Source organism: Colius striatus, chromosome 5 (assembly GCF_028858725.1).
Source record: "Colius striatus isolate bColStr4 chromosome 5, bColStr4.1.hap1, whole genome shotgun sequence".
In the NCBI taxonomy this organism is placed as follows: domain Eukaryota; kingdom Metazoa; phylum Chordata; class Aves; order Coliiformes; family Coliidae; genus Colius; species Colius striatus.
The window spans coordinates 30,122,454-30,145,446 of NC_084763.1; the positions used below are offsets into that span (position 1 = coordinate 30,122,454).

At 36.7% G+C, this 22,993-nt stretch overlaps 1 protein-coding gene across 1 annotated transcript in view; it reads left to right on the top strand.

Moving 5' to 3' along the window:
- The first annotated feature begins 321 nt into the window (after positions 1-321).
- VWDE (von Willebrand factor D and EGF domains) overlaps positions 322-22,993 on the top strand; it is a 31,945-nt gene continuing 9,273 nt past the window's right edge. Inside the window, 17 exon segments of the mRNA XM_061996964.1 lie at positions 322-381; positions 2,312-2,543; positions 4,566-4,631; positions 5,307-5,566; positions 7,047-7,136; positions 8,282-8,426; positions 9,076-9,290; positions 10,028-10,101; positions 12,093-12,366; positions 13,574-13,782; positions 14,223-15,208; positions 16,401-16,537; positions 18,994-19,149; positions 19,706-19,810; positions 20,165-20,279; positions 22,178-22,428; positions 22,547-22,766. Of these exon segments, the coding sequence (XP_061852948.1) occupies positions 337-381; positions 2,312-2,543; positions 4,566-4,631; positions 5,307-5,566; positions 7,047-7,136; positions 8,282-8,426; positions 9,076-9,290; positions 10,028-10,101; positions 12,093-12,366; positions 13,574-13,782; positions 14,223-15,208; positions 16,401-16,537; positions 18,994-19,149; positions 19,706-19,810; positions 20,165-20,279; positions 22,178-22,428; positions 22,547-22,766 (3,580 nt within the window). The 5' untranslated portion in view covers positions 322-336.

A 22,993-nucleotide genomic window follows, 5' to 3' on the forward strand; every position in this document is an offset into this window, starting at 1 on the left:
ACATGATGAATTCTATTAAGTTTTGGAGTGCTAACATACCTATTTGTTGTTACTGAGACTTCAAAATATTTTCAAGTAAAAGTAGCCTCACATATTGCGATAAATCCTTATTTTCCCATTAAAAATACTTAAACATATTTTCTAACACACTCATTAGGGATTCCATCTTGATACTTGAAATATTATTTCTCCACAGTTCTTGAATGCTCTCCTGGTGGACATCAGGTCCTGTGGAGCCCGTATCGAAGTGTTGATTTTGATTCATCCCACCTCCAGAAATCAACTATTCAGGATATAATATGTGACCATTCCCTAACTCCAGGATGGTATCGCTTCATGATTTTTGATAAGCGTGCTGAGATGCCAACGAAGTGTGTTGAGGTATCGCTACAGTGCATTTGATTATGAGAAAGAAATATTTTTTCCTAATAATTTTTCATTAGGGTAGGTGTAAAAAAGGAATACAGTTGTGGAGACTGATGTGGAGAAATACAGAATAACTTATCTGTCTAAATATTTGAATATATTAAAATGTGTTAACTGGAAAATTAAAGTCTTAAGCATTTTACACTTGAATGGGCAATATTAGAAGAAACTGTAATTTGTAGTCAGTGCTAAAGAAGATTTTCTCAGTGGCAGCATGGCAGGGATAAGATGTTGCAAAGCTTCAACTGTGTAATGGTCAGTCTCTTGAGAAGGCCATGTGAACATGGTATAAAGATTCACAGCAACATGAATCCAGTAATTGTGGAAAGAGATTGATTCAAAACTTACTCAGCAAATTAAAAAAATGCATTGACATCTGCTTTGCATCCGTTGACAAAACAGAGACATTTATTTTAAAATCTCAAAGTCAAAACATTAAGACCAAACTAAAATGGATGTCTTGTTGGGGACATTTCCTCCTTTTTGTCTCTTTAGGAGACTTTTATTATAGCTATATTTAATCCATGTCAAAGCTTCAGACTTTGTTATACAATCCATCTCATTACTTCTTATTAATTCTGTCTGATGGATTGATGGTGGATTAAGAAAGAAAAATGTACTTTTGAGATGAGTAATTGCTCAATGAGTCTGCAGTAGTCTTTAGACCAAGAGGTCTAAGGAAAAGATGATCTGAGATGTTATTTCACTGTCAGGTCAAAGAAACAAATACTTGTGGCAGTGTAAGAAGGAGAAGTTCTGAAAATTTCGTAATTTCAGATTTGTAGTTTTCACTTAAAGGTTTTCCAAATGCTATCTTTAATACCCCGTGTCCTTCTAGGTATTTCTCTTCAGTTTGTATTCTGCAGCATATGGAAGATAGCAGGTGGTCTGGTAATACGTGAATCAGATTCCATTTTTGTCTCCCTTTCTCAGGATTCATTTTTCTGTATTCCACTGGTAAACTCTGGTGTGTGCTAGGTCAGACACACTTTGATTAGCATGATCGATACTCCTGTTGTGATGGCAGCTTCCTTGACTTGAAGACCTCACATTGCCACAGTGGTGAGGGGTGAAGTATACCATTCCACAGCATGCTTCTCACTCTACAAGGAGAAGCACTGAACATGGCTTTTGTTTGCGAGAGAGGGAGCAACAGCTCTCTAAAATCACCCATTGAATCACATCTGAACCCCAGACATTGTGAAGTCCACTGCTTTGTAAACATCAAAGGATTTGGGTTGCTACAAAGTCATTGTTGTTAAGGGGGGGGTGTGTTAACAACCATATCTGTTTCTAAAGATGAGGAACTGAAAGACAGGTCTTCTCAGATGTGTTGAATTTTTGGTGAGGGCTGAAAGTCAGTAACCTTGCATCAGCTGGCCACATGACTTAGAAGAAATCTAGGAGGTTAGGTAAGCCTTCAGTCCATAGCAAGAGGCAGATAAAGCCCATCAGTTTCAGCACCTTTAGCTGAAATGTGCGTATGTGTGTTCTACCTGTGTTTGGCCGTGCTCTGGTAGTATTCACACAGTCAATTGCTGGAGGTTAACAGGTGCAGAGTAACTCATTAAGCCATAGCATAACTGTTAGCTTTTGGGAGCAAAAAACTCAGGTGTGGCTCCCAGTTAAGTTCTTCAGGCACTTAATTATAGTTTGTCTTTAGAAACACAAATCCTTTAGCCTCAAATAAGGATTTAAGACTCTTTTGTGTCTGTGTTTGTATTCGTCCTTGAGGAAGAAAGTAAGCAAGCCCTCAATTATAGTGTTTAAACTTTGCTAAAAGCTCATGCAGAAAATTAATTGAATACAGATGTACCTCATTAAATCACAGCAACAGCTTGATATAGCATTAACCATTTTCTGATGTTTTTCTCTGATGCTGAAGATGAATCACTGTGGGACTCAAGCGCCTGTCTGGTTGTCTCTGAAGGAGTCAGAATCCATGCCCCGGCCTGGTGAGATCAAACAGTTAACAGCTTGTGCTACATGGCAGTTTTTCTTCAGCACTTCAAAAGACTGCTGTCTTTTTCGAATCCCTGTCAGTGTGAGGAATTGCGGAGATTTCTTTGTTTACTTACTGCAGCCCACCCAAGGATGCATGGGGTATTGTGCAGAAGGTGAGAAAATACATGCTCTAGCTCACCTAAGTGTGTGCGTGTGTTTCTGAGTAACTATGTTTCTCTGTTATTTGGTTGAGTGGAAATGTCTGGAGGTAGTTACATATTCTAAAATTCCTTGCAATCCTTACTTTTAATGGATATGGTAGAATAATTATTTGGTATGGTAGAGTGGGTTTGCACCACCTTTTTTAACTTACATTTAACACTCAAGTCTTTTTCAAAGACCAGGAACTTAAGAATTGAAATTTTTCACATAATAAGGAGGGGATAGACTCATCTAGAAGTCAAAATTCAGAGTACCTACAGTGGCACACAGACTCTGCAAATACCCATTACTGAATATGCATAGAATTATGTGTCAGAGTAAATTTTGATTAAGAAGTGGACCAAACTGTATTTATATTAATTAGTGTTTAGTGGTGTTAGTAATAATTTTCCTCTTTTATTGGCTTTCTGTAGAGTATACATGTTGTTTCTAGCACAAAATTCAACACAGAAATATTCTACTGCTACATGGTTTATGTAGTACTATGAGAAAGAACTGGAGTCCTTTTGCAATGTCTCACGTTGTCTGAGGCCCTTGTGCTGCAAAAGTGTGATTGTATTCACAGCTCAAAGCTTCAGTATTTCATTATTCAGGCCAGATCTTTTAGATAACTTAAGGAAGGCATGGTTAAATTCTTACAGTTAAAGTACTGTGAAATAGTGAGAAAATAGTGTAGTAGACAATTCTTATTAGCTCCTGTAACACACCATTGTGGAAATACCAGCGATATTTTTATGCCTTATACACTGTATTGTGCTAAGTTGTATTCTGTTATTACTGACTGCTTTCAAAAGCTTAATAGCAAAACTGTCAGTGAGTTTTCTAGCACTTTATTGGGCCATCATTATACCTTTAGGTCCAGTTTTTAAGGCATTCTCCAAGAGTTTATTGTCAGGAAAAAAATGCCAGAAATGGGACATTTCATCATGCAAGTAACTGAAGCAATGAAGAGCTCCTGCACTATAGGACTTTGCATTTACCTTGGATGATGGCTCATGAAGAGGAAAGAGGATGTTATAAAAGCCATAGGCAGGAGCCAGCAAATTTTTACTGCCTCAAAACAAAGGAGATGAGAAATATAAATCTGGTTTGGCTCTGCTGAATACTGTAAATCTGAAACACATTTTGACTTTAAAGGCCCTCGTTTAATGTGAAGTGCATTGTACTGTTGTACTCTTTTTGTTTCTAGGTTACTACATGTGCTGTGTTTTATCTTGAATACTTGGTAGCTCTAAATGCTTAATGCAAATTTTCAAATAGTCTCTCCATTATATGCTAAGGAACTCAAATATTGTGTCAGTGAAGCACTGAGCATCAAAATCAGCTCTGTATTCTTTTTAGTGATTGGGTTTTTCAGTGTTGCCACTGCCCTTTTGACTTGGTTTGAGTGGAGTGACTAACGTCTTTCTCCTCCTGTTACAAATTCACCGTTATTTTCATGTTTAATCAAAGTTCCACACTTTTTTCAAATAACATTCATAGTACCAAACAATAGCAGTGCACAAGCACTTTTTCTTAGACCTGTGTAGGAAGATGATTTTTTTCAAAGCACGTCTGCACTGAATGATTTGTCTGTCCCAAGATTACTGTTAATGAATAGACATTCAGATGTAGGTTTGGGTAGACAAAATACATATTCAAGAAAATTGTTTAATTCCTTTTTATTCACTAGCAACATCTGTAAGTATTGGCTGGATACATCTGCAGTAAAAGATGTAGAGGCAGTAGAATATTCTATACCCTTCCTTTTAGGTGTAGCCAATCTACTTGTGATTTCCAACACAAAGCTTTGTACTGATGACTACCGTAATTGTACATGGATCAGGTTAAAAGACTGCTTCTGTTCTCCTAATTTACATTTCAATTACTGTCTTGTGATATTTGGTGTATTTTTAGCAAAGGACAATAATTTAAGAGCATTGATGAATGTACTCTGTATGTGCATGAATATACAATTTAAGATAAATTTGTAGTTGTTTCAGATGCAAAGCCACAGACCTGTGATCCCGAGGGAATGGAAATTCAAGGTGTCTGTAGCAGTGAGTATTTTATTTTGGTTTTCAATGTGTATGACCCAATAATATCATCTTTTAGTCATATTCCGTCTAAAATAAAAACACATTCATCTTATTATATATCATATTATCAGTCTGTTGTAAAATGAGCAGTTTGGAGGTAATTTCAGACCTTTGGATTAGAAAAGTACTTTCTCAGCATAATGTTCAAAATAAGTACCAAACCGTTAAAAAGTAATTTTAATAATGCTGATATTGTGTGTAAGTCAAATATAAGATGAATCTACAAATCATACTGTTGCTTGTTCTGTTCATTTTTGCATAACACATTTTTTTCTTTCCTTCCTTTCTTCGTAAGTAGAGAAAGAATTCTTCTGTCAGGCACATTCCTTTGCGTGTTATTCTCTCCTGTTAGCTAAAATCATTAATTGTAAATTATTCCTTTAGTTTTGCAGGAGTTTTTTGTCCTTCTTTTCAGCACCTTCCTATTTGCTGGACAGAATAATCTTTATCAGCCTTTGATTATATTTTTAATACTAATAAAAGGAACATGTATAGTTTTTCTAAGAAATTATGTAACATTTCTACGTATGAAAAAAGATAATAGTATGTTAATTGGCAAAATATATGTCGATGTTATTTCATCTGATATTGTTTTTTGCACAGAATAAAAAGCACAAACCACTTCCATTTGACTAGGTAACCTGGCTCCTTCATTGTCTCCATCTGTGTCACCACCACTACCAGCCATTCCTGAAGTTGTAGCAGAGTTGATCAAAGGCAGCATTTACCTAAGATGTACCTTTGGCCTTCCTTTTGCAAACAGCTCAGTCGGCTTCATTGTAACTTGGTCCAGACTTTCTCCTGATGGTATGAAAGAAGAACTGAAACATGAAAGAACAGTTCATGGGTTCTCACTTCTAGAACTAGATGGGATAAACATCAGACTTGGAGACAGAGTATGTTAAAACATAATAATTATAATAATCTATTTGTATCTTTGTAAATATGACTCAGTATACACTAACAGTTTGTATAGACAGAGTTCCAGCACCTTTCTTGGCAGAGGCATACTGCCTCTAGTTGTACACATCACCAGTACCCATATGAACGTGGAAATACCATAGAATATATCAGTAATTATCATTGCTGTTACGGTTTTGAGACTGCCTGTCTCAGTACAGTGTAGAGTGCCACCAGGAGATAAACTTTTAGTCAAGTTCCATCTTATCTACCCTCTACTGCAATTTTGTTTGATACTTTAAGTTAAGATGATTTTTGGATGCAACTTCATCTAAGTGAGAGGATGTAAGAGCTAGAAGGTTCTGAGAAGCTGTGTGGTTGATGCACTAGATAGATTTCTCTCAATAATGAGACACAGCTGGATGATTTTGTCTCTGGAATCAGATTTAGATAGTATAACCTCTTCCATCAAAAGCAGTGGGAGTATCTGTATGATGTTCCATGGTAGCAGAAGTGACATTTAGGCTCTCATGGTAACTTTGAGAAGCTTAAGCATCAGAAAATCAGTAAGCTTTCTACTTTTAGCTACCAAAATACAGTTGAATTTTTCCTGGAGAAAATAAACAAAAAGCATATAGTTAATGTGCATATGTGTTCATAGCTAAAGCCAGACTGCTTGAATGGCTTACAGACAACAATAATTGCTAATCCTCAAAAATCCTTTGGTGATTTTGAACTGACACTGTCAGACAACTACTCAATGACAGTCAAAAGGAAAGGCAGCCATAAACTACCTGCTGCTGCTATGAATCCTTGTTTTTCTCAGGATCTGAAATAGTGCATGTGTGGTCAACACATCTCGAAAGGGATACAACAAAATAAGCAAAGAAGAAATGTGAAACCAAAGCAAAGTCCCAGTGTCTAGTAGCCTGCAACTGGTTCAGTGGTAGGAAATCACAGCAAACTCTTCAGCTTGAAAAATATTATTCAGGCCTGTAACACCAGGAAAAAAGTACAGGGATAAGGGGATGGTTGTCTTGCATAACCTAAGATGTAATGGGCACTTAACAAAATGAAAAGGCATAAAATGTGAAATGGCAAACAGAAGTAAACAAAATGTAATAATGTATAGAATACATTTCCACAAGATGTCATGGAATGAAGTGCTCCAGAAGAGATTTGTTAAATCCATGGAGACTTAATTGCTCATTAGTCATAATTGTTTATATGTGGTTTTTATTTCAAGAAGTCTCTGTATCACTGGTGAAGTATGCCAGGAAAGGGTCTTGGGATGCTTGATATGTTTCTGTGATTTTTTTCTTAAGCAGTATCACCACTAGCAGTTGGTAACTTCTGGTGCAAACAGGAGACTAGGCATGATGAATCCATCAAACTGACTCATGATGGGTGGGTTTTGTCTGCACATGACCACTTCATACCAAAACCGTATTCTGTTTTTCTGATTTTGCCCTACAGGTCTACTGTAGCAGTTCTACTTTTTTCATGGAGAAGCCAGATAGACAAAGCTCTTCTGTTGAGAGCAAGGAATTTTTTGCTGGCATTAAGGTAATTTTGGAAAAAGGTTATGTTTGATTGTGGTAGGGATTTTCTGAGTATTGCCACAGCAGTCAGTCTTCTGACTCGAAGGCACTCAAAATGTAGTAATTGTGGATTAATAGAGCATGTAATTGGCTGACAAACGTCATAACATGTCAAAAAGCAGAAGAATCAAAGTTGTTTCTATCACAGTTATTTCTATGGTCCCCACGTACTCAAGGTGCAGGAAGGCTGAATTGGTAGCTGGCACATGTAGCACAAGCCTTGATTTCCAGCAGCTGGAGTCAACTCTGATGCTGTATTTGTAAACTAAGACGCTCGTGGCTCAGACCTGAGCCCTGGCACGGTGTTGTCCATTACATTTCATTGCTGCTGATTTTTCCGGTCAGGGTCCAAGCTCCAAACTCACTTTAATTCCTATTCTGGATATAACTCTAGTAACTTGGCAGATATAGTCCTGTTGGCATAAGGATTTGCCCTTCATAAGATGAAGCCTGAGTGTATTTTTGCAGGATCAGGGCCTAGGTTTATGTCATATAAGTTAAAGTCTGTAGTGCACACTGCAAAGTGTGAATGCATTATTTTTGTTTCCCTGTGAGGCTCTGTTCAGGATTTTACCCAATGTCCAATGCATGGTTGTAGGCCTTTCTTACTCATGTATAGTTGTATTTTTGATTATGCATCTATAGTGAACTGTGGTGTAAGTTTATGGAGAGGAGTCCCAGGAGAAATGTGATGCTTCCAGATTCTTTTGGGACATTGCCTGTAGGTAGCTTCCCCTTCTTTTCTCCCCAGACAATACACCGAACTGTTTGTATTTTAGCTTCCAGAAGTTATTGAGAGAATTTATTTTTGGAGTGTTGGTGTGGTTTTACAATTCCTTACATTTTTAGCTAGGTTATACTCTTACCTTTGCCTTATCCTTGCCCCTTATTCCCACCTCTTCAAGGCTCTTGCTACTGTGTTCTCATCTTCTCCCTGGTATGCCAGTGTTCTTCAGACATCTAAAGAAGCCTAATCACTTGAATCAGGCCATACACAGTGTCATTCCATCTCTTCATTTTTGTTTTATACTGTACACCTAGCTGGTTAGTAAGCACTGCTATAGTTTACTCACAAAGCTTGCATTTTAAATACAATTTATTCTGTGCTAGATATATCCAGAAACACATGAAATATCAGAAGACGGGAAAGAATACAGGCTGGCAATAGAAAGCAGTATTCCTATTCCTTGTCCTGAGTTTAGCCAGCTTGAAAATGACTGCAAAATCTCACTAACATTAAATGCTGTTGATGAAGGTAAGTGTTCTCCTCATTTTGGTTGTGTTTTGTATGTTTAATATGCTTTTCTAAATATTTCCACTGGTCTCCATCTTTAGATTCCTGAAATGTTAAAACAAAATATTCACAGCCTGCTGAAAGTATGGAATAATGTGTCCATAATCTATTACTTGTTGAAGTTAGCAGATTTTTTTGACAGCTATGGATATTGGAGCCATAATCTTTAACTTGGATAGATGGAATACCGTAATGCTTGCAAAGTGTGCAATGCGGTTCGTTTTGTTGGCCTGTTGTGTTGCAAGTATTGTATATGCACTTGTGAAGTCCTCATTTTTTACTATTATTATCATTTTCTGTAATACTTTTTGAAGCACCAGTCCTGTGAACCCCAGGAGGAGCCTTACCTATGACAACCATTTTCATTGTCTTAGCAAGACCAATGTGATTTCTATTTATCTATCAAACTGGAAAATTGGAAACTGTTTTCATGAGGATGTGCACAAATATGTAGAGAGGGGGTTTTGCATGACTAAACCCAAGAAAAATGCCTAAGTATTTCAATTGATGAAAGTGTTTTAAAATAAGTTAATATCTATATGAACAGTAGTATACAAAATGTGACTTATTTAGCAGAACATCTACTAATAAGTGTTTTTCATTAAAACAGGTAAAAACCAGTTAGGCTTAAACTTGGCTCTTTCTTCTTGTCATGTGGATCTTCTTCAGAAACACTGCAATAATGGAATCTGTAGTCAAGCTGTAATTTATTTCACTGCTGTGACAGACTTTATGCAGGATGGAGACAGAATTACTAGAATTGCAGTCGAACCTATATCCAGTGAGAATTTCCTGTGGAATGGTTATGTTCCAGAAAGCACACAGGTTGAATATCTTCATGTTAAGCTCTATAAACTGGCCAGAAATGTGGCTGATACTAATGAAGCTACTGTTTCACTTGTGGCTTGCTGCCTCACACCAAGATTTCTGAGTGGTCAATTTTCCATTGTTTTAGAATCATATAATTGTTTGATTGGGAAAGACCTTTAAGATCATAGAGTCCAATCACAAACCTAACACTGCCATGGCCATCATTAAACCATGAACCTCAGCACCTCATCTGCATGTCCTCTTAGGGCTAGTGACTCCACCACCTCCCCAGGCAGCCTGTGACAGTGTCTAACAACCTTCTCAGTGAAATTTTCTTCCTAATGTCCAATCTAAACCTCCCCTGGCACAACTTGATCTGATTTCCTTTTGTCCTGTCATGTGTTACTTGAGAGAAGAGGCTGATCCCCACCTCCTTACAACTTTCAGGTAGTTGTAGAGAGTGATCATGTCTCTGCCTTTTCTTCCCCAGAATAATAAACCCCAGATCCTCGAGCCATTTCTCATAAGACTTGTTCTCTAGACTCAGCAGCTTAACTGCCCATCTCTGGACACAGGCACAAATGAAATGTTTCCATTTGAATTATTTTTTTTTAAAAAGTATATTGATATAATGATTCAGATTGATAAAAATGATAGTAGATTTATTGGAATGTAAAGTAATATAATAAATAATATGCCTATCTCTGTTTCCCAATCTGACATGGCTTACTATGTGCTCCTTCATTTTGAAGATTAGAGTAAAGGATGTACCCACTGCCTATTGCTACTCATTTACTGACCCTCACATAATTACGTTTGATGGAAGGTAATCACTGGAATGCTGCTCTTAAAATTTAAGTGTGTTGGGATTTTTTTTTTTGTGGATATGTTTTTATGGGTTGTTTTATCCAATTATTTATTTAAAATCTATACTGGTGATATGAATTAGCTGTAGTTTTCCACAACAAGACTCTATATTATATTCTTTCTTGCACCGTAAGGATAAATGTTTTTTAGTTAGTAAAAACTTCCCAGACATGATGATGTTTGTAATACTTGTATTTCTAAATGCAAGTTTTGGGGTTGTGGCAAAGGAGTGGAGCAAATGGACTATTTTCTTTTTTAGAGTGGTATGGCAAGTGTTTGTTGCTGTACATTCTATTGACTGTGAAAGACAATAATGTTTAATAGAAGCAATGATTAGGCAAAACTGTTTTAATGCAAAGGTCTTTCTGATCTACAGCATAGCTTCCCCATTTCTGGGTATCAGTTTCTGGATCCTTATAAGGATCAATTTACTGGAAGCTATCAGTTGTCTGTGTACCATTGTGCTGAGTTTGTTAATGGCATTGAAAGGGACTCACTGCTGTCACTTGCATATTGCTGGCCTTATTTCTAAAGTGAGCACAGCTTCCGTGACCACAGTTGGCATGAGTTTGGCTTGCTTTTGTCATTTATAGTGTTTCCAATTCATGGAAGGTGTTAAACTCATGTTCTGCACCTGGGACTCATTTTCTGCTCAGCAAAAGCACATTTCTTCAAGTGGCAATGTGAGAAGAGGAAAATATATTGCCTCCAAATAAGGATATTCAGCCCACAACCACACTCTTCCTGGGAACTTGATAATGGAAGGGAAAAGACAAATTGTAATTGCTTCACTAATAGCACAGTAGTAATGATATGGCTAGTAATAAGAATAATAAAGTCTCTGGGGTTATGCTGCAGTTTCTCCTTCAGTAGAAATTGTAGAAATGGGTTCACTGGGCATTTTAACCATGGATGCATTGTGGTCAAACATTTTTATGAAGCAATGATTTATTGTCATATGATCTGGCTGGAATCATGATGCTGTAGGGAAAGAACATTTTTTTTTTTTAAGGATTAAATCTGTTGCTGCTTTATTTGCAAATTGAGGAAAGAGAAGAGGAAGTGTCCTTACTGAATCATAAGTGAGTAGTTCTGTGCGGTCCCAGTAGGGTAGCCATCTGCAGTTTGTCTGCTGGCCTGTTACACACAAAGAAAATCATCATTCTGCAGTTAACCATCAAATGCCATTTATTGCCAAGAGGCTGTTAAACCTGCAGTAAAAGTTTGGAGGTTTTCCTTTATTTTCCTTTTTTTAAAAATTTTTTCCCCTTCTCAGTGCTGAATCATTAAATGGCTGTTTGAACCTTGCTTGAGGGAACGTCTGGCTAACCCGAAGGAAAAAACAGAAAGTCTTTTTTTATGGTTCAGTAGTTTTCAAGTCTTTGGGAGTAAGCACTCCCCATCTCCATCTTGGTAAAGTAAACCTTTTCGAAAGAAGAATGTGACTTTCTAAATAATTTTTTTCAAGATTACTAATGCATTTTTCAGTGTCTGCCCTCCACATGCACACTGCTGTACACCTTACCGCTTTTGCTGTAGAGGTTTACTGGTCTGTAGAAACACAAAGATTGAGAAGTACCCTCCAGTTCCCTGTCAGAAGCAGTTTAAGAACACAAAACCCACATGAAAGAACAGCAGTGACTTCATGATTGTTTCCATTCACAGGCATTGTCTAGTTATACCCTACTCATGACCCTTCTTTTATTCTTTATTTTTATACTGTAAAACATTTTTTGGGTATGGGGCTTTTTTTTGATTTAGAGATGCACAGAGGAAGATATGGTGGTATTTGTTCAGAACAAAGTTTGTTTTTTCTGATGCACAAAAATGTGTTGCAGTATTGAAGTTCACCATATATTAGAAACCTGTTCTAAGGTAAAGTGACTGATAGGTGGTGATATAGTTATTTTATAACTAAAGTGATACCACACGCTTTTCTTTTGATTCCAGACTCTATGACAATTTTCAAACAGGAACTTTTGTTCTCTATAAGAGTACATCTCGAGATTTTGAGGTCCATGTTCGCCAGTGGGACTGTGGAAGTCTCCACTACCCAGCATCCTGTAACTGTGGCTTTGTTGCCAAAGAAAGAAGTGATATAATTGCATTTGACATGTGCAATGGTCAGCTACGTGAATCACAGCCACGGTTGGCTGTAATAAATAGAGATACATCAGGAAGTAATGTCAGAATCACCGAATCCTACCTAGGAAGAAAAGTAACAGTAAGTAGTAAATAATTGCTTGCAGATGTAATGCTTATTTCAACTATCACTTTTAACCAGTTCACACCAGCTGGAAAATTATTTTCTGCAACTAAGCAATAGCATAATAGTTATTTTACAATCATAGTCTTTTGCCCAGTGTTTTCTTGTAAGTGAAAGAAGTTGTCCTCAAAACAAGGATGTGTTGACGTGCACACCTTTCTGGAACCACATTGTCAATTGCAGTTTTTTTGCATTGTCAATTGCCTCTGTTTGCAGTTTTCAGATTCAGTATGCAGTTATTTAGCAGCCCTAATGTTCCAAAATGAGATCTCTGTGTGCTGTGTTGCACTCATGCTGGTGTCATATAGGAAGGCTGTGCATGCAGATAATTAAGTATACCAAACGACTTTCACAAAATTAGAAGTGAAGATGGTTTCTCTAGAGAAGGTCTCCCTCAGATAAAACTTTCATTTTTGCATTTATAATTTCCTGTAGCTTTTGTAGATAGAAGTGCTGTAGGACTCCACTGAACTTCAACTGAAGCAGAATGTAAAAATGAAGCCCTAAACTTAACTTCATCTGAAGAACTCAGATATAAAATACTAAGACAACATTATGCAACAGAGAAATTAAAAGAACAATAAAAATTTACTTACTCAGATTTGTACGGCAAGTTAATAATAGAAACATGTGAACTTGCAGTAGATTTTGTTCTTAAGACTTCTCATATTTCTTTCAAGAGATTGTAAAGTTGCCTAAAATTAAATAGTATACATAGAAAGTGACTATATCAAGCTACTAAAACCGAATCATGTAGCTGACAAAAGGAAGCTGAGAAAGGTGCTGCCAAAGAGGCTATTTGCCATAATCATCTCTTTCCATATGCTAACATGAAGAGTGAGCAGCTCAGCTGATCTTTGATTCTCAGTGGTTTTGCAGTCACTGACCTTCCACAGTGTAGCCGCAAATGGTGGATCAAGACTGATGACCTATTGTGTACCATCTAGCTGCTTGCGAAGGTTGAGACGTATAGGGTTTTCACTTGTTTGGCTTCATGAGAAGAAGAAATAATGAAGTTTGTCTGATCCAGAATAGTTAGAGCAAGAATTTAGTGGGATGTCTTTATATGCCTGGCCTTTTCCAATTGTTCCTCTCTAAGAAACGTGCCTAGTTTTTCTGGGTAAAAATCATGTTTCTCATGATGCTATCATCAATCTATTTTTAGATTTTGTTTTCTTCTGGAGCTTTTGTTCGTGCCGATGTGAGTGAATGGGGAATGAGCATAACACTTAGGGCACCCAGTTCAGATTACAGACATACAAGAGGACTCTGTGGCACCTTTGACGGAAGTGCAGAGAATGACTATCACACTGCAAGCGGGGCAGAAATCCCAAGCCATGCTAATGTTCCTTTTTCTTTTATTAAGGAATGGAGGTAACAAAATACTTCTGTTGCAGTCAAATGTCATCACTTTTGGTTCAACTTTTCCTTCACACTTTTAAAAACCTGTCACAATAATAATTTAAAAAGTCTTCCAAAGTTTTGAGGTTAATGTTAAAATGGCATTGTTGCATTCCATAATTAATTTTCAGAGAGCAGTAGAAGCAGAAGTGCCAATTCAGTGTTTAAGTAATATGGTGTAAGATTAGTTTGAGTAGGTTTTGCATAAAAAGTCAAGCTATATGGAAAGTTTCTCAGTTCTTCTGAGTTAGTTTTGTGGTTTTTTGATTTAACCAGTCTTTAAATACAGCTGTATGCTGCAGATTCTGTCATCTGTGCAGTAGAAAGGTCAAACAACATAAAGTGTTGATGTTTGCTTTGCTTTACTAAAGCAATGAAAGGAATTAAAATACAGTTTCGTCTTTCTTCTCTAGAATTTCCCCAGGAGATAGCTTGTTTGACAAGACACCTGCTTCTTTAACAACTTACAGAAAAACGGTCTTCTGTGACTGTGCACTTGAAGATGCTGGATTGTACCAATCAGTAAATAAACTAGAATCAGTTTCTCAGCCTAAACTTCCTCTGTCTTGTGAAGAAAGTGAAAATGGTAGATTTCTTTCTTTGATACCAGGACTGGATGTCACCGCTGAGTATCTTGGTCCTGTTGATCTTGTCAGAGGATTAAAGAAACGTTCGTCTGCACGTGAAATTGATTCATCTACACTTCTGCAGAGGGAGGATAATCCAACCAAACTTCACAAAACATCATTACTAAACACAGGTGTGTCTGCAACCTCAGAGGGCAATACTCATGTAGAAAGAGAAGAAGATTCAAGCTCAGGCATTAAAAGAAATTCTCACCATTACAGCAGTTTTCTTCACAAAAGTCAATCTGTTCCAAGTAGGGGGAAGCGCCAAAATTATTATGATTACCACCCCATAGTTCTGTTTCAAAGTCTTAGCCAAACAGACTTAAAGGGATATAGTTATTTTTTCCCAGAGGACCATGCCACTGACACAGACCAAAAGTTTCTTCCTTCTTGGCCCACACCTTCTGGCCTCACGGAGTCTAGTGCTTTGTTACTATGCCAGCAAGCGATAGCAAATTCCAGTATAGGAAGTACTTGTGGCAGCCTTCTTGGCCGGCGAGTAGAAGATGCGATCAATATGTGTGTTAAAGATTTGTTGTTGAAGGATGACCTCAGTTGGACAGAAGCTTCCTTAGCTCTTCTAGAGAATGAATGTGAGAAAAGAGTTTTAGAAGAAATCAGTTACAACCAACAGGAACTTGAAGGATTGGTTGAGAGCCTACTTGTTGCATTGAAGTGTCCCAATCTCTGCGGTGGTAATGGGGAATGTACAGAATGGGGCTGTGCATGTTTTCAAGGCTACAGCTCCTATGACTGCAGCGTGCTATCTGGTAAGCGTGGGGAGGAAATCCGATTATTTAAGTAAATGTTCTCAATGATTGTGCAACATATATTTATTTTGCTGTCTTTGTCTCCTGCTTTTGCATGCCTACAAGGATTCCCTATGGCAGCCCTGTTTGTTACCCAGCAATTTAGTTCCAGTTTAGTACAGCCATAATTGTTTTCTATTAAGCTTTCTTGTTTCTTAAGGGCAACACATGATCTTAGTTTCTGGCATGTCAGATTTAAAAAAAAATACGATTTTGTGAGCTTGCAGTCCAAGGTATTGCCCCAAGAGATGAACAGCATTTCCACACACTGTCATCTTCAGGGAAGATCTGACATATTGACCCATTTCCTAATTTTTTATAGTCAATGTGATCCTATTAGCTGTAAGTGGGATGTTTTTATCTCTGTGATATTAGATCTCTGTAAGCTGTTAGATGTGATAGAAGCAGAATTATGGTGAAGAAAAAGGAAGAACAGCAAATAGAACTATGGGTTTTATAGTAAATAAGACATACACTTAAAATTCAGTTAAGCAAGTACACTGGAAAAATATGAAAAGTACTCCAAAAGTTAAAAGCCCTTTTAGAACAAAACCTGTTAATATTTTGTTTTGCAGTGGTGTTTCTGTTTTAGTGACCTATTTAAAAGCAAATAGAAAAAGAGATAAGGGAATAATAAAAAGAAATACTTAATTACTCTTCAAGTTAAATAAACTGGTTTTGCTTCGTTAAAAACTATTTTTGAGTGCTCTAATATTTGTTAGTTCATTTCCTGAAATAACGTCTAATTAAGATGTTTTTGTTTAATGTTCAAACAAAAGCTTCCCGTTATAAATTATTGCATAACTGTAACCTTTCCAGTTTCTTTTATGGGGGCCTAAGGTTCATTTAGATTTTATTCTTCAAGTATGATGTAAAGATGAGAAAGCAGAACACATACTCATAAGTGTGTGTTTACCAGGTGAATATTTTCTCTGCTTCATTAATAATCAAGTTCCAAGAAAAGACAAAGGCCTAGCTTTAAAGTTAAGGTTAATTTTAACAATAAAATATCTTTATGCCTTTCTTCATCTGGGTCCAGATTTTTTTGTTTACATAGTTTTCTTAGTTGGATAGAAATAAACCTGTTGCTTAATGTAAATGTATATGATTGAGCTAATACACTGACATTCACTGTCTAATCTTTACTTTGAAGACCAGGCTCCAGAAATTACAGAGCTGGAGAATACTGGCCTGTGTGATATTCGACAGTATGACTGCACATCAGTGAGAGCTTTTGGACATGGCTTCAGGGATTCACTGGATCTGAAATGTGAATTCATCAAATTACAGGTAGATCTCCCTGAATAGTAACAATTACATTTCAAATTTATCAGAGAATGAGGGGAAAAAAATGTCAAACATATTATTAATTGATGTGGGTACAACACAATGCTTTAGCAGAAGCTAAAAGCAAAAGCACTCAGCACTTTGCAGCAGGCACTTCAGTCTTTGCAAGATTGCTATTTCTTCCATTATAAGAGAAATACAAAACAGAATGGGAGTGTTCAGCAGCCAAGAGGAAGATAACAGCATATGGTAGCTATCCATCAGAAAAGGGCAAGGGCAGCCCTCTTAGTAACAACTAGTACATCGTTGTTCATTTTTTTAAGTGCTTATGGAGAGGAATTGAAGTACCACCTCTTTGAAGAAGGACGTCAAGGTTAAAAACCATGATTTCTGTCTAAAATCTAATGCTTGAAATAGCCCTTTTATAAATATAAAGGATTTACTACAGAAAGAGAAAGGCATTTTTGATGTGTTGTCCATTTCCCTGATGTAGAGTACCATGGCTATTTAGTTATATATGTCAGCACCATACCCCTGGTTTGAACACAGATTAAACATGTTACACTGTAAACTAAGAGGAATCTGTATAGAAAGACTGCTGTTGCTCAGACCTATAATTTGCTCAAGGCAAATTTGCAAACAGTTTATGAGTGTGAGCCTGGAGTAAAAAATTGGCAATTACAAGCTTTTTTGTCATGTTAAACACAAGAATAAAAAAGGCTTCTAATTTCATTGATGTGATGATGGCAACGGGGGGAAGATGACAAAAGGGGAACCATTCAATAGCAAAATTTCATTCTTGAGACAAAAGTTGGGGTGTTTTGTTTTGTTTAATTTTGTTTGTTTAAGTCTCAGGCTGGAGTAATAGTGACTTATGCAAATGTCAGTGGACTTGACAAACAATAGAACTCCCCATATTTTGAGATTAAATTTAAATGATCAGAATTGCATAGAAGAGGCATTTTGGTGGAATTTAGAGCTAATATGCAATGAACTTCTTATTTTTATGTTTTCACTTTTCAAAGTTTATATCTAATCTGTTGTCCATGGGTTGTCCTACCATGATGCAAAGGATGTAGGTCTTGTGCGTGATGCAGAGAATTTTGTATTGAAATATATCACAGATGCAAGACTTCAGAATCTGTGATTCTGTGACTTCTGCACGTCTCTTGGTAGAGGTTTAGGTAGGGCACGGCCAAGGAACCTGTGATTACACAGATCAAGAATTTACTAGGATTTTTGTAAAGGAAGAGAGTGTGTTTAACATTCCCAAAATGAAAATACAGTTTTGGTTCCTTCTTATTTACGTTGAACTGCAGAAGTAAAATTTTCCAATCAACCTAATGAGGTAGTATGTTAGTAGATCTGGGGGGCGGTATTTAATTGCTGTTTGAAACATTAATACGTTTCTGAAGAAATTATCTGAACTTGCCTACAGCTAATAACAAAAGTTTTCTGGCACAATAGGCAGCATCACGCATCAAAGCTTATGGTACTAAATGCACTCAAAAATGACATATTTAGGAACGTTTAACTGTTTTGCTGTTACTCACCCTTGCTGTAGATTCCTTAACTGAATATAGAATGAAAGAAAAATGTCTTGTTGGAACAAAAATGACTTCTATGTCTTTTCAGCAAACGTGGGTTTTTTCTGTTTTTTTTTCCTGTTTGAACAAAAAAGTAAGGCCTTATCAGTGGGTGACTCCCCATGTCAGGATTTGAATTGAATAAATGTCTCAATTGGCTCCAGTAACTGAAAAAAAGTGCCAGCTGAGTAAAACCTAGTCAAACTCAAAATTATTCTGATTGTCTGGATTCTTAATTCCATTTAACTTTTATTTTCAGTATACTTATCCCTACTTCCACATCAATACTTCAGTCAGATAGTATTGTCATCCATATTCTGTTACCTTCAACTCTCAAGGTAGATCCTTTGATGACTTGTCCTCACTGCAGTTTAGAAGAAAAGTCTATAGGGTTAATGGTGTAACCTGTTGGCTTGTGCAAGAGTTTAATGGCTAACTGCCAGTATTGCCCTGGCACCCAGGATGATACCTGAGCCCTGCCAAAAAAACTCATTGGTTTCTTTGACTAAAGCTTTTTCTGTCATGGGAGGAGAGATGGAGAGTGATAGGGACACTCAGACATCAAATCAATGCTGTTGGAGATCACCCACTGCTTAACCCTCCCATTACTCTCTGGAATAACTGTTTGTCCTTGGCAATGCAGTGCCATAAGGGCTATGCAACAGGAAAGACTTCTCTGCCTTTCCTCCCACAATAACAGGCTCAAGTAGAACTCTGTGTGTACAAATAATTGCATTTAATATTTCCCACTCCATTCTAATCTAGAGACATTACATTGGTTCAAACACTATGCGATTAATTTTTTTTTCTTTGGTAAAAATAATTTCATAATGTATTTCAGTGAAAAACGGATTTTCTGTCTTAATATTTAAGTATAGGGATAGACAATGGATTCCCGGCCATCCTCTAACTATGCCAGCTGCTTTCCAAAATGCCAGGGCTGTTGACTGCCAGTTACCAAACGATGGCCAGCAGTCTAATGTCATGGATCTGGTTGATGATAAACCCATTGCCAGATGGCAAATAAAGGTACTCACAAACATTTCAAATATTCATTTACTGATATTCCTCTTAAGGTGAAAATATATAGATACTAACTTTTTTTTTAACAGTACTAAAAGTGGAATATAGCTTGCTTAACTTGAGATCTTTCATCACCTAAGCTTAAGTGTTGAGTGCCATTTCAGAGTATTCTGCAAAGGCACTAGGACCTACAGGGACACACGTTCTTCAAGAGCAGAAATTAATGGCCTGGTAGTTACCCTAGAAATCATGGCGCATTTATGAGAATGGAGTTGAGCCCAGTCTACAGGTACCTCACCGTGTGAGGTAGATATCTGAGCTCTCATAGAGATTGAGTCAATAAGGTCAGTAGAGCCTACACACTGTTCAGTTTACCCTAAAGTAAACACCTACATTTGATTGGTCATATATCTACCTAGATTGACTGACCGAATTGATTAGTTTTCTGATGACTATTATGAGAGCGTAACTAGCTAGCTGTGTTTATTAATGAGTTGAAGCTCATGCTAGCAGTCCGTGGTGGTGATATGTATGAGTTAATCCATTTTACTACGTCTTGCAGATTTCTAATGATGGATTCATTTATAGCAACTCTAAAACCATGGTATTATATGATGGAGCCTGTCAGACATGCGAAGCACAAGAATCTGGGTTATGTAAGTTAAAGGTATGTATTTCATTACCCTCTATATTTAATATTAAAATATGCATCTTTTCAGGCAGAAAAAAAATCTAGAAAATGTACCCTGTTCTTGTTTCCAACAGGGATTTTCCATGCACAGGAATGCTAAGCACAGAAAGGGAAGCTGGGATGAGGTAGTTTTGAATTAAAAAAGTCAAACTGAAAGCACTTAGTATAATAGCCAAATAAAAAAAACCCATGCTGTCACTTGTCAAAGCCTAAGTTGTTTAGTGGAAGTGCAAAATAGATTAGATTTTATTTGACACTTAACAAATTCATCCACCTTTATTTGGTTTTATAACTGAAAATTAATGAATCGCATTGTCTTTTCTCTAAAAGGAGAAAACATGCAACATAGATGGACTCTGTTATGGTGACGGTGACACAAATCCAACCAGCCCTTGCTTACTCTGCAGACCTGATGTATCAAAGTTAACTTGGTCAGTTGTTGAAAGTAAGTTCTAAGTAGTTGGTTTATTTAATAGCACAAAGTTGAAAATCTACTAAGTTTTTAAATTTATGGAAATAGTGAAGTTTTACATTTAACTAGTTATGTGTATCATTTAAAACTCAGTAACTCCTGCTTTAGCTTGTAATTTTATCTTTGTCTTCATCTTACATTTCTCCTAATTTCTGAAAATTATATTTTGTTTTCCAGACCATACATATAAAAGTCAAGCTTTTTTTTTTTTTTCTCTTGCCTGGCCTCCACAGTAGCCACTTCAAATAACGAAGGAAAATTAACTCTCAACCTAATTGGCACTTTAAAGTCTTTTGGTATTTGCCACAGCTATATCCAGAAATGTTTGTCTTCAGCATTTAGAGATAAAAGATATTTTCCAAGAAATGAGTCTGATATCAAATGAGGAGAGTACAAACTGAATTAAATGGCATATAATATTTGTTAGCTACTTAATATTTGGACATAATCCACATTGATGGCATAGATACACAGCCTAAACAAATACTTGAAAGTATATCCAAGGCTGTAATACTTCAGTCTAGTTAGAAACCACACTATGGAAAGAAGACTCATGTCTAGATTCTTGATTTCCTCTCTCCATAGTACAAAGTTATAGCATAGAAGTTGTAGCTCTTTTGTCTTAGATATTAGTTTTTGAATACACAAAACATATTGGTCCCCTCAACAAATGAGACATCTTTTGGGGCTTTACTAGTAGCCATCCAATTTGACCCATCAACCCGAGTCCATAACATCTCAAATACAAGTGATCCATCAATGATTTCATATGTGAATATGCTGGCAAGACTCTGCCTGGATTGGGAAGGGTCCTGTATGTGTGGGACTTCAAGTGCCTGTCTTGACAAGTCTTTTCCTAGTTCAAACTTGTACTGAAAGCCAAGATAGCTATACCTGTGCCAAAATGAATGAAACCTGAATGAAATGGAACTCATTCAGCAGTTAGAGAGTCAAGGGTTTTCCATGTTACAGCCATTCAATATTGCCAAAGTTAGAAATGGAAGATGAATACAAACAAGAAGCAATTCCCAAAACCAATCACAACCTCTTCTCCAGAGTGGATGATGTTAGGAACAGGGTATCAGAATCTATTCAGAGCTCAGAAGCTCTGATTACAGCTTCTTTATTCATGGTTTATGCTATAGAGAGTGGGTTCCTGCTTGAAGCATTCATTTCACTGTAAACCAAAATTTAGCAATCTTAATCTCATTCCTGTGTCCCAGCTTCAAAACCTGCACTACCCCTAGGACTTCTGCTTCTCCCTTTCACAGAGCTTGTCCTGGTGTTGAGGTTTTGTTTGTTCATTTTCTGGTGTCTGTAGAAATCTAATTATTTCTGCTAGATAGGTTAGATCTCAACAGAGCAGACATCTAAATAGACTAAGACTTATCAGTAAGTTATTATGTGGTTGAAGTCCTTCCTAGGAACAATAGGTGGATAACCTATTCCATCACTTCACGCTCAGTTTTGCCAAGATAGTCACTGCAGCACATTCGCAAGTGTTGCTTAACATTGCCTATTTATTTGTTAAAGGAAACACCAATCACCTCTGCATTTTATGACTTCCCTTGCTTTCGTCTGCAAACTATCTCTGCACAGTTAAAATATAGTGGTTAAATTTGATAAATTCTGAGTTCTTTCTACACATCTATACACTGTATTTTTACAAGCTTTTGCATAGTATAATTTCTTTTTGTTGTTACCATTACAATGAAACTATCTAGTATGTTTCCTGTGCCAATCAAATGATATTAGAATTTAAGATGAATAATTACATGTTACTTCTTTGATAGAAAGGAATGCTCCTGTCAATTTTTATAAGTTTGTTGCATCTTTTACTATAAAAGAGGAAAATATCTCCTTTGTTACAGACAACCAGCCTCCAGTGCTTGAAACTTCTCTGGTTATGCTACAAACTTTTTACGGTGAAGATTTTGTATATCAGTTTTTGGCTTCAGATCCAGAAGGCTCTGCTATTCATTTCACATTGGATTCTGGTCCAGAAGGTGCCAGTCTTTCCCCATCAGGTCTCCTTTTGTGGAAAGCTGTGTCAATGAATCTCCACAAATTAACATTTTCTTTGATAGATGACTGCAATGCAAAGACTAAGGTAGAAATAGAGGTAATGAGTATGACAGTAAAATGATACCTACTAGTAAGATGTTTTAAGATCTCTAATTACAGCATTTATTGCCAGTTCATTAAAAAAAGAAAACTGTCTTGCTGAATATGTCTTGTAGGTCAGTGTAAAATCTTGTGATTGCCTAAATAATGGCACATGTGTGACAAACATTAACTTCCCACCTGGAAGTGGAAGATATCTTTGTGTGTGTATGGCCGGATTTGAAGGTGATCTCTGCCAAGAGAACACTGATGACTGCAGACTTAGCCAATGTGGTGTTGGCAAGTGTGTGGATGGAATAAACAGCTATCACTGTGAATGTCCACCTGAACTTCAAGGTAAATTGCTACTTTATACACATTTACCATGTTTAGTGATAGATCAAAGTTTCTAATTTTGTCTATTTTAAAAACATTTTTTTATGGTAAATATTGTACTCAGTATGAAGAAATTCTATAGTCTTGTGAAACCTATGTCAAGATTTTTTTTTCTTGCATGAATACAACAGTTCATTATATTATGAGAACAAATTTCCATTGTTTTCCTCTGCAGAGATAACCTCAGC